The 12,193-nt window shown below is 51.5% G+C and overlaps 2 protein-coding genes across 2 annotated transcripts; one reads left to right on the plus strand and one right to left on the minus strand.

The window, feature by feature from the left end:
- The first annotated feature begins 799 nt into the window (after nucleotides 1-799).
- Nucleotides 800-4,088, plus strand: LOC109785355 (pyruvate dehydrogenase E1 component subunit beta-3, chloroplastic). Its single transcript, XM_020343953.4, has 4 exons — nucleotides 800-1,137; nucleotides 1,226-1,305; nucleotides 1,419-1,465; nucleotides 2,880-4,088. The coding sequence occupies exons 1-4, from the start codon at nucleotides 1,056-1,058 to the stop codon at nucleotides 3,850-3,852; spliced, it is 1,182 nt and encodes a 393-aa protein (XP_020199542.1). The 5' UTR covers nucleotides 800-1,055; the 3' UTR covers nucleotides 3,853-4,088.
- Nucleotides 4,089-4,201: 113 nt separating this feature from the next.
- LOC109785352 (expansin-B12) lies at nucleotides 4,202-7,248 on the minus strand. Its single transcript, XM_020343949.4, has 5 exons — nucleotides 6,987-7,248; nucleotides 5,441-5,654; nucleotides 5,223-5,335; nucleotides 4,912-5,135; nucleotides 4,202-4,796 (listed from the first exon to the last, which is right to left on the minus strand). Exons 2-5 carry the CDS (start codon nucleotides 5,598-5,600, stop codon nucleotides 4,367-4,369), a joined length of 927 nt encoding a protein of 308 aa, XP_020199538.1. The 5' UTR covers nucleotides 5,601-5,654; nucleotides 6,987-7,248; the 3' UTR covers nucleotides 4,202-4,366.
- Nucleotides 7,249-12,193: the final 4,945 nt, after the last annotated feature.

Here is a 12,193-nt window from a genome sequence, read left to right on the forward strand (position 1 = left end):
TGTGCGCCACCTCGCCATCCCCTCCGCGACGGTGTCTTCTGGGGCTTCATCGCCAATATGGCGGTGATGTGGAGGCGGAGATGCTATCGGGGAGAATAAGCGTGCCGCCTTGCCATCCCCTCCGCGACAACGTCTTCTAGGGCTTCGTCGTCGATTTGGCGGCTTTTGGTGCTCGTGGGTCCACATATCTTGTGAGTCTTTCATTCCTCCACCTGGTCGACGATGCGACGACGACGACCATGCTATGTGGGGATTTTGTCCTTCGGCCAGACGTCGATGCGCTGACGATTCCTCTAGCCGCGGGTGTGGGCCTGGTAAGGTGGGGCGTTGGACGGGGTCGTCTGATGGCCTGTGGTTTGGTTGCAAAAGTGTTTCCGATGGCATTGGATAGCGGTCGCTCTTCTCAGGCTCAGGCGCCAACCTTGGCGATGCCGTTCAATCCAAGGCGGTTCTTCTGGACGAGCAGGGTGGCTTCCTGACTGTGGGAGGCCGGCTCATAAACAAGGTTGAGGAGCGGCGGTGGCGGTGCGCCACGGGCACGTCCTGGACGTGGAGGTCGTGAGGCTCCCAAAGAAGGACGGGCTTGCAGTTTCCTATTCTGCTTGGGCTGCCTCATAATGCTGAGGTTTTTACTAAAAAAATATCTATCTTTGCAAAAGAAAAACTGCAGTTTCAAGTTAAGAATCTCTAGATTATGCAAAACACGCTAAATAATTCCAAGCATTGGACTCTCGTTCAAAGAGTCAGAAACGAAATCAAGCGGCTGAGATCAAATCCGTCCATCCATTCATCCATCTCCATCGGCCCATAGGGCCTAGACCCCATCATCAACCTCTCTCGGTGTCTCCTCTCCCTCCCTCCATAGTCCACCCCGCGCCTCGTTCACTCCGCCGCCGTCCCCTCCATTCCTCCGCCACCGCCAGCCCACCTGCATTCCACCAACGCCCAACCCCTCCCCGCCCTCCTCTATAAATAAACACGCGCACGCATACACGCCACTACCACCGCCGCCGCCGCCCTCCCCAGCCCCCAGATCTCCACCCCTCCCATCTGCAATGGCGGCCGCTTCGTCGCTCCACGTCGCCGCCCCGGCCGCCACCCCGCGGGTGGGATCTGCCGGCCCCAAATCCGCGTCAGGTAGTGCCCGCCGCCCCGTCCGTGGTTCTTCGCGCGTGGCTAGCTGGATCTTCTTCGCTGATTTTGCGTGCGTTTTTCTCTGCTGCAGCGGCGAGGAGCGTGCGCGTGGCCAGATCGGGCGCGGCGGTGCGCCCTGGAGGCAGGCTGGTGGCTTGCGCCGCCGTTGCAGTTGCGTGCTCTGTTCTGCTCTGAGAATCTTTTCCTTCGTAACTTCGTTGCCTGTTGGCATCTGCTGGTGCGCTGGACTGTTCGCTTAATCTTCTCTGTGGTTTCGTGTGCAGACCAAGGCTGATGCGCCGGCGAGCGAGGCGGCGTCCAAGTCTGAAGGGTAAGACTGTAACAACACACTTCCTCGCCTGCCTGATATATGCTCAACTGTGTTCCTGAGTGCTCATGATGAATTGGGATCCACGCAAAACTATCTTGGGGAAAACGGATTCGTGCAATACCAACGATTCAATTGATTCTTCATCTCTCATGAGCTAACAATTTGAGTATTGGACTCAACTTAGCTTAGATTTGATTGGATTCGCGATCTTAGCCTGTGTTGGGCTACACTCCAGTTCAGACTTCCAATTTTGTTACGGCTTGTGTAGTTTTTAGTGTTAGGTGTCACTATAGTTGTCTGCTAAGTTGCAAACTTCCCTTGGTTGCCGAAGGGGCGGGCTGTTTAAACTTTGATATGACCCCTTTCGGAAACACATGGGGTTTTGGAAAGCATGCGGTGAAGCTTCTCTACCTTTGATTAGGATCATATCAGAAATAATTTTCTTTATAAAATTCAGGAGAAAAGGGTCTCATAAGGTTCTTAAATAAGCCAGTTCTGTTTGTGCTTGAGGGCTTGAGTGGATGTGACTTGAAATCACATGATTTTGCAGTCAGTTAAGTTTCTTTTTATTGATGGAGAAGATCATAGGACCAATTTCCTAATAGATGATATGCACCCGATCTTCTGGTAGACACCATACTGGTACCCGTTAATAATCCTAATAGCAAGCCATTAAGTAGTTGCCAAGTGGCTAGGAGCACATATTGCAGTATATCTAGGGAGTAAGCAGGCTGCTTCAGTGAATTGCAAGCTTAGATTTGGCACTAATTAATATTATTTTCGTTAAAATTGACAAAGTCAATGCATGTTGACTTGTTGCTTCTTTGCCTACTTATTAACAAAATTTAAGTTGTATTCTACTGTGAGTCTGTTACTCTATTTCCATGTTTCAATAAAAACTGACATGATTGTGATTTGTTAAGCACTTAACCTTTGATTAGTAGATCTTTTAAGGCCTGGGTTTGGCACAATATTTTACTATTTGTTGGTGGGTAGAGAGTATCAAGTCAACACAAACCCGTAGCTAGGGAGTATCATGCAAACTCCTGTGTGAACTTCAGTTGGTGGGATCTGTCGTATGTACGTCCGGCTAAGTAAACTGGATTTATTTTCCAAAATTCAGGATGAACCAAGAGGAGATAGGATGCCTCTTGGACTTACCTGAGTTACCCCGTGTAAGATATGAATGGGTTGGGTGGAACCAGCTGACTATTGGCCACGTTTGCTGGCTTTGGCGTTTCAACTCTCTCCTCTAAACTGGGGTTTGGTCTTTAAAATTCAACTATGCCACACTCTCCATTCTTCTATTTTATATTACCCAATAAACAAAGATTTCACTTCATTTTATTATCATGAATATGACTTTTTGTATGCTTAAGTGCAAGTCCCTGATTGTGTAATTACCTTTGTGTAGTCATGAGGTATTGCTGTTTGAGGCTCTTCGTGAGGGTTTGATGGAAGAGATGCAAGCGGATCCAACGGTGTGTGTCTTTGGTGAAGATGTCGGTCACTATGGGGGTTCTTACAAGGTGACCAAGGGTTTGGCTGATATGTTTGGAGACCTTCGTGTTCTTGACACACCAATTGCTGAGAACTCGTTCACCGGCATGGGAGTTGGAGCAGGAATGAAGGGGCTGAGGCCTGTTGTTGAAGGCATGAACATGGGCTTCCTTCTCCTTGCTTACAACCAAATCTCAAACAACTGCGGTATGCTTCATTACACCTCTGGCGGCCAGTTCAAGATACCACTTGTGATCCGAGGTCCTGGTGGTGTTGGTCGTCAGCTTGGTGCAGAGCATTCGCAGCGCCTGGAGTCATACTTCCAGTCAATCCCTGGTCTCCAGATGGTTGCTTGCTCCACTCCTTACAATGCCAAGGGTTTAATGAAGGCTGCCATAAGGAGCGAGAACCCTGTCGTGCTATTTGAGCACGTCCTTCTGTACAACCTGAAGGAGAAAATTCCGGATGAGGAGTACACTCTATGCCTGGAGGAGGCTGAGATGGTACGGCCTGGTGAGCATGTGACCATCCTCACATACTCGCGTATGAGGTACCATGTGATGCAGGCTGCAAAGACGCTGGTGAACAAAGGGTACGATCCTGAGGTGATTGACATTAGGTCGTTGAAGCCATTCGATCTGCACACAATAGGCAACTCCATCAAGAAGACCCACCGCGTGCTGATTGTGGAGGAGTGCATGCGCACTGGCGGGATTGGCGCCAGTCTGAGATCGGCCATCATCGACAACTTCTGGGACTACCTTGACGCCCCCATCATGTGCCTGTCATCTCAGGACGTGCCGACACCCTACGCCGCAACTTTGGAGGATGCGACCGTCGTGCAGCCTGCCCAGATTGTTGCGGCCGTTGAGCAAATATGCCAATAGGGCGTCGTCTGTTTCAGCATCGTTAATTTGTATCTGCCCTGGCTTGGAAGAACCTTTAATTTGTCATTTTTGCCTTGTAGCGAGGTGTTCATTGTGGTATAGGCTTGTATCCATTTTTTATTCCTGCTTGAGTTAACACTTGAGCTACATAACTGTACTGTATTATGCTGAATGCTACTAGGGTCTGAACTCGGGTTTATTGGAAGAAATCTTTGAATATCCTGGGCAAGGTATAACTATGTGTTTTGGTTATCTTTGTTTGCATTTTGGTCATCTTTGTCACATGGTTCAAGTCTCAAGAAAGCTTAGATCATGTCAGAAGCCATGGCCTCACCACCAATTGCAATGGTGAAAGGAAGATCACAACATCGCTTCTCCAGGGGACGAGCCGCTTGTTTGATCAGCCAAGCTACTTATAAGGTTTAATAAACCATACTACTTCAGAGATTGTAAGACTCCAGGCTAAGCTACACTAGCTAGATGGTCGCGGCTTACATTCTCACAACACATGGCATCACAGCTGGAACAACACCATCAGCAACAGGAGGAGGTGATGCAGCCAGCCCAACCCCCCTTCAAACACGTGGCGCCGACGGCCGCCGCTCGCTCTTTCCCTCACCGCCACGCCGCCTGGCTGGTACGCCACGCCGGGGTTCCACCCGGTGGGTATGGCGTTGCCGGCGACGAGCATCTTGCCGGACCTGAACGTCAGGCGGATGGAGAAGGGGCCCTGGAGGGTGGACCCAGAAAGCTTCCACACCGCACCCCAGGACTGCTGCATCGGGATCCACACTCCGGTTGCCCCGGCACCGCTCTGCATGATGTCGACGGCGTAGAGGTCGCTGTCGCCGTCCTCGTACTCGACCAGGATGGCGAGGTAGTTCGGGTTCGAGCCGCTGTCCACTTTGAAGGTCAGGCCTACTCCAGTCCAGTCACAGGTCACGCTGTACAGACACAAATGCTAACACGACGGATTAATGGCGGCTATAAAAGACGGCCATTGCAAGAGGCCGTGAAGAGTAACCATGATCTATATATGTTCCATCAACTTATGCATACCGAGTGTACTGGATTTGAATGAGGCCAGCACCGCGGAGTTGGTCAGCTTGGCCAGGTTTTGCCATGGCGCCGAATGCTGTCCCGCTCATGTCGAAGTGCGCTGCCTCATTCTGGCACTGTCCATCGACTAGCCCGCTCAGGCATGGGCCGCCACCGGGGCCCTGGTCCGTGATGACGACGGTCACCGGGATGCCAGAGCAAGCTTGATTGCCACTGCAAACCACCTGATGAAATCAAGATTACTGAATGTCAAATGTCACACAATTTGCAGTCATGCTCGTAGCCTCAGCTGCATAGAGCTAGACACGCACCCGGTAGCACGCGCCACAGCCATCGCCGGAGTCGTATATGACAGGGCCGCCAGCGGCAATCATGGATGAGAACGGCGGCTGGTCGACAGCATACTGGTATCCGCACGCGCCACCTACAACAGCATATGTGATTCAGGCATGCAGGCATCAGACATTAGCTTCAAAGTTCAAACCCCAGTTTGGGCAGGGCTAGTACCATTAAATCATATATCTATTACCTTCACTTCCCGCGCCATTGGCGTCACCATACCACGTAGCGATGCCATCGGACCAGCCGGAGAGCTCACGGTGGATCTCAATGGATGCACAAGGGTGGAAGAGTGAAGCAATAACAACTCTAGTGGCAATGGAGGACAGGAGCTGAAGCTTGGAAGCCATTCACAGCACTCTGACAATTTAGCTATGTTTGGTAAGAATTGAGATAGTGTTGGCCTGCAAGGAGGGAAGACAAATAGAGGAACAGTGTTAGTTTTGCAATGCGCACATTCAATAGACAATTTGTTTGATAAAGGACAGGCCATAGTACACAGGTTCTTTGGAGAGAGGACACACTGAAGCAAGAGTAGCAGGATTTTGCAGTGCAATTTTGTCATTTTCTTGTACTCCCTCCGCTCCGATCCATATCAAAATTGTACTAAATCAGCGACAATGAGTATGGATCAGAGGGAGTAACAAAAATGGTATCAATCACTAATTCACTACCACACAGGAAACTGATGATCAGTTGACAAGTGACTGAGAGAGAGGAGAATAAATTTTGGAGAGATCCTCTCCTTGGGACAGATGCACACATTCTAACAAAGAATGGCTGTGTGCATCGCAATGATGCAGAGGTCAGGGGTTTCACCCTCCTTTTAGAAGAGAAAAACTGAAAAAATTGGCATGAGGCGAAAATTCTATAATTGTCAAATCAATGTGCAAATGCTCCTGGATTTTCTTAGACTAATATTCAAAGATATCTTATGAGTACGATACTGACATATATGGAAAGGCATCATGAACTCACTTGATCCTGTCTAACAATCCCAAAGATCTTAATATGAATATCTGATACACTTAAAATGAAACGAGAGCAGATTTTAATAACGAATTAGAGATTTGAAGAAAAAAAATGCAAAATCTGAATAACGAAAGAATGTTGGGGCTTGTAGAAAACCATTGCCTGATCATCAGCTTCTAGTATGTAAACAGAAGTATTCCACAGCTTGTGCTACCATACTCTTTTGGAGAGAAAAAGAATATAAGCTACTCTACTTCAAGATTAGTAAACTTTTCTAGAAGAAGAGCACCACAACAAATCCTGAATCCCACTAATCTGAAATGCAAAATGAAATGTGTGTAGTGACAGCTATAATCATATTTAAGTGGAGTTTCCGGAACAAACTGCTGAAGACAAACTGTTTAAGCGAGCCTCGAGCCCCTGAGCTTGTTCCAATCCAAGCAATCAGCAGAATCGAGCAATTTCCTGCCTCTGGCAGTGCTTGCAATCTGCTCATATCTGAGGCAAATGTGTGCCAAGGGACAGAAACGCGCAGCCTCCTAAACAAATCCAAACTGAAGTGCACCATACATATATACACACACACTAGAAAAACGCCAACACGAATCAACCCTAAGTCGATTTGACTCGCTGCCTGGAAACGATAACCAACCAAATTTGCACGAACCCTCAAGGCCTGAAGAAGCGCCATGCCAACAAGCAGCCGCAGTCACCAGTCGCGTCAGAACGGCACCGTGTGTAAGAAGGATAACAAGGAGTCTTACCCGGCGACCGCCGTGCTCTTCGAGTCCGGTCCGGCCACCTTTTCCCTGCACGCACGGGGAAGAGGAGCAAATGCGGCGGCGCAGATTCGGAAGAGAAACCAAGCGAAGGCGGGTCGAGGGGTCCGTCCAGTTGCTGCTGTGTTTGCAAGGAAAAGGTAGGGTTTGTTGAAATGCGGGCGGCGGTGGAGGAACGGAGGCGGCGGCGGGGCGGGGAAGAGAGGAGGTGGGGGGAGTGGAGTGTCTCACACCCTCACGGTCAAAGGGAGCGGGATGGAGAGAGGGGTGGCGAGTGAGTGACATGCCTGTTTTGGTTGCACGCCCGGCCGGACGGGGCACTGTCCCTGGCGTCTTCCTGGCCCACGACAAGCTGGTAAAAGCTTTGTTATTTTCAAATAAAGACATTCCACTATATGAATAATCAAACAAATCCTGCACTATTGTCAGCCAAATTAGAAGTTTTTCTTTTTAAAAAAGAGGACCGACATGGGAGGAACTGAAAGGATGCAGGGAAATTTGTTGTGGAAAAATAAACAAACATATTGCCCAACATAACCCCCTCGAGAGCCCTTCATCGGCTAGTTGAAGAGGAGAGCAGGGGAGATGGTCTTTCGTTCCTGGACGGATTATCTATAGCAGAATTGATCATGGTAGCTTCTTGGTATATTTGATGGCAACACCGTCAACATATGCAAGGTGAAACAATTCAGACACCTGACAGAACAACAGTTTATATCAAAGACCAGAGTACATACCACAAATCAGCCTATGAGGACGCAAGATCAAATGTGAAAGAAGCCGGGCAGTGATGTTATTAAAATTAATGTAGATGTGGCGTTCCAGTATGAAACACTTTCAGGTGCAACAGGCGCGATTGCTCGCGACAAAAACGGTACCTTTATAGTTGTAGCTAATTGGCTCCTTCACATATCAGTAGTGTCAATGCGGCTGAGATAACAACAATCAGGAACGGATTATGCTTAGCAGGACGAATCGGGTGTCATAAGTTGATGATATAATCTGACATCAGTTTTGCAGTGGAGGCAGTTCGACAGGGAGGCGACCATATGGGTTCTGTTGTGGCTATAGTGCTCGAATGCAAGGAGCTAGCCCATAGATTTTGCAAAGATATCATATGCTCACCGTCTCCGAGAAGCAAATGAAGTTGCTAATGTGTTAGCGAAGAATTCTTTTAGCAGAAAATATTCTACGTTCTGGGACTCTGTGATCCTTGTTTTTTTTCCTCAAATTCTTGTAAATGATCTATCAATCATCTGAGAAATAAAGTTCATGCTTTAAAAAAAGGAGAGTGAGTCCAAAGATATTGAAGAAAGGTTGTTAAGGGCATCTCCAACACTGACCCCAAATCGGACACCTTATCCATCCGTGGACCGGTAAGGACCAGTCTACAGACACTGATGCAGGAGCCGGCCATCCAACTCACGCGCGCATACATTTCAAAGGGGATTTCAACAAACCGGACGATTTTCATATAAATCGGAGCACATTCATTACATTTTTGATATTTTCATTAAAAAGGCGATCAGACCTAAACTTAGCCTACGGTGGCGTCCGTCCTCCACGTCCTTGTTTGTTCCCTTCAGGTGTTCGCCGGGTACATCTCACTGTCTTTATGAGCGGCGGGAATGAGACCCGTGAAGTGAAGGCGCGGTCGCCGACGAGGAAGAGTAGGACATGTGAGACGGGCCGACCCACTTGGGACTAGAGGCTCCGCCACCTCCCATGCACTACTCCTTGTCGGAGTCCGTGACCTGTCCGTCGTGGTGGACGTGAGGTCAACGATGGACGTGGACGGGACGACATGCTCGTCGTGCCACTAACGTGCTCGAAAGTTAGTTGGCCGCGCGTAGGATGCACAGTTGGCGGCATTCTCGTCCGCGATCGCCTGCGCTGCCAGCGCCACCTCCGCGTCGGACTACACCACAATCACGTCCGACTGTGCCGGGACAGCGTTGCGTGCGGGGACCTGAGCGTGCACGGCCTCGTAGAACGATAGCTGCTCGGTGACGAAGTTGGGGTTCGCCGCGACCATGACTGCCATGGCTTCCTCCCTCGCTGTAGATTTGGCCCTTCGCCAGCTGATGCTGCTCGAGGAGGAAGAGTTTGTACTTCTACTCCTCATGTGCCTGCTGGAATACCGACATAGGCGTCGGCTGCTCCTCCCCCATGGCGGCGTTGAAGTGCGTCTGCGCAACAACGCTTGCTCCATGGTGAAGCCAGCATGGACGGGCGCGGGCGCTAGTGCCGAGTCGTCGTCGTAGCCCGTCTCCGTCATGGGGTCGTCGTCGAAGACCTCCAGGGAGCTGGCCGGCATGCCGGCCTCTATTCACCTGGCATGGGCGGCCACCTGGAGCTTCTGCTCCGTAGAGAGGCTCTGCCACAATGCATTCCCGCTCGCGGTCATGGCGGATGTGGTGCACGGGAGGAGCATGCGGAACGAACTTGGTGTGGTGTGGTTTGAGCTGGGAGTGTCTGCCTTTAAATAGCGGATGTCAGTGAGCCAAGCGTACGGGTGTGTCAATGCGTGGACGTCAGAGTTGGTTTCTCGATTGATGTGCCTGTTTAATGGCGGCAGACGAACAGACGGGCATTGAACATGCATAGTAGATATCCGTCCCGTCCCGTCCAGTAACGTCTCTCCGGCATTGAACAAACGCGGACACCGGGCACGCGGCTCGGGTGACGCCCTCGGCCGGCGAGCCACCTCAACGCTGGCACCAGTGAAAGGTCACGTCCGCTCTAGATCGGTGTTAATGCGAAGCAACTACTTCGGACGGGAAAAGGCGCGAGCAAGCGAGAGGGTTTTGCATGGGTCAGGAGTGTCGGACGCTTGCGTGGCAGCTCTCTAGATGACCGCAAAGTCCCCCGATTTGCTTTCGGTTTACGGGGAAAAGGACGTCCGGAGCATCAGACGGATGGATACAGGATCACGTTGACGGCAAAACACGTCCAAACCTGAGGGATGTTTTGAGAAGAGTAACTCTCCCGGTGTGTTTAGTTGAGGAATTACAAAATCGGCTATTATGAAGTCCCTATGTCTTCAGTTTGATCTCAAGCTCCGATGATTCTTGCTAGCTTCGAGTGGCTACAGGTGGTTGTTTATGAGTTCGTCCCCATGTCCGGTAGTGATAACGATTCATTTTTTGCCCCTCCCCCCGCGTCGCCTCCTCTGGCGACTCGGGGGCAACCCCTCTGCGCCGTCGCCGGCTCCTACCCCCCATCCCCCTCCCCTGCTTCGCCGCCGCTGGAGGGACGCGGGCTAAGCCGCGTGTGCCCCAGGGATGGCGGCGGCGGGGCTCTCGCGGCGGGCGTATTCGCGGATTGGGGTTGAATGCCTCACGTCGCGGCGGATCCGGTGGACGGCAGGCGTTGGATCCGGGCCGGCTGCCTCTCGTCGCGGTGGCTCGGGTGGACGGCGGCGCCTGTGGCCGCGTCGCGCGGCGAGGGCAGCCTCGTGGTGGGCGTTGTCGGCGGATCTGGATCGCCCCACGCGAGGTGGCAGCGCCGGGTGCGCGGTACCGGCCTCGCGTGCTATGGTGGTCCGCGCGACGGCGTCCTCCCTGTGGCCCCACCCCTGATGGTTATGGGCCAGCCGCTGCTCGTGTTGGGGTGGATCTGGAGGCTGGTTGGTGATGCGTTTCGCTGGACTGGCTGTATCCGTCTGGATCGGCCCGTGGTCGTCCGGCTTGGGGCAAAGGACGGTGGTCGTGAGTGGTGCTGGTGGAAGTGGAGGGGATGATGGCGGTGCTGCTGCTGCTGATGATCTCACTGCTTCCTGTTGGCGTGGCGGGCGCTTCGGTTTTGGTCTCTGACGGGTGTGCGGTGGCGTGCGTGGAGCGTGTCAGCACACCTGATGTATGGCTGCATCCCAGACCATGGTGGTTCCTGGCCTTGGGCAGTGCTCCTCTGCTCCTTGTCGGCATGGTGGCCTGCGCTGCGTCCGGTGGCCTGCGCTCGGGCGGCCGTTGATGGATCTGGCGCCTAGTGCTGACGTTTCGCTGTCGGTGGTCTCCGCAGGGTGCGGTTGGCTCCGGCGGCTTGTCGTGCTTCTTCGTCTTTTGAAGGGTTCGATGGTGGTGGTGGTCGGCTGTCGTCTTATTGTAGGGGTGTGCTCAAACTCCGGGTGAGAGCCCTGCATCGACTATGTCGATGCCGGCGGCAACGACGTCTATGGACATCGTTTTCCTTGCAGGAGGTGCCGTTGTGGAGCTCTAGCACCTACAATACTTTGCTTTGTGGTATCCGGGTGAAAACCTAAGATCGGGCTTGCCGGATCGGATGGCGGTGTTGTGTCCTTGACAACACTACCTCCTTGGAGGCGTCGTCTTACGACGGCTTCAGTTGCTGCGTCTGGTTGAGGGTGGTTCGCGTGGTGGTGGTGGTGTGGCCTGCTCAGGACCGAGGGTGGTGTGTTCTTCTTCAGGTGTTTCTCTCCGGCTATCCTACGTGTGGTCTCCGACCTGCTTCTTTGCATGCTCATGACCCTGTTCTGTTGAGGCGAGCCTCGGGCTCTTGGTCTCGTCTTGGTTCATCTTTGCTCAATGACGACGCAATGACGCCTCCCCGCCTTGCTAATCATCTTGAACTTCCGTGGCGGAGCTCTCAGTCAAGGTTCGCGTTAAGCGTTGGCACCCGTTGATTGTGGATGCTCCTCTGTTGTGCCGTGGGGTTTGATACGCACACCGGTGCGATGCGTTAGGCTGTTTGTAGAGTCTTGGTATTGTGATCCCTCGACGCACCCCTCATCTACCTGGTCCTGTTAGTTTGCTAGTTAGGTCTTGCCTTATGTTGGGCGTCATGTTCCTCTCCTTTTCTTGTAACACTTGTTACTTGTCTGGTTTTCGGCTCGGTTTTTCTCTTAAACGGGGTCAAGTTGTTAAGGTTTTCGATCCGGTTTTTCTTATAAACTGGATCACTCTCCTAGCACTATGACCACTTTGAGCAATATATTCAGGTGGAGGGACTCCTCCCCCGGTGATTATTAAAAAAAAGATTCATTTTCCCCCCCTATGGTGTGGCGGCATGGGATGTCAACGCAAATTTTATTTTACTGTATACCCCTTCCGTCCCATACTACTTGTGAACTCCAATTTTTACATATATTCATTTTTTATCCATTTCTGCAACAAGTAATTCGGGACAAAGGGAAGAATAGTTAGTGTACATGTTAAAGTTGCTAAAACGCAAGA

Source organism: Aegilops tauschii, chromosome 5, assembly GCF_002575655.3.
Source record: "Aegilops tauschii subsp. strangulata cultivar AL8/78 chromosome 5, Aet v6.0, whole genome shotgun sequence".
Taxonomy (NCBI): Eukaryota; Viridiplantae; Streptophyta; class Magnoliopsida; order Poales; family Poaceae; genus Aegilops; species Aegilops tauschii.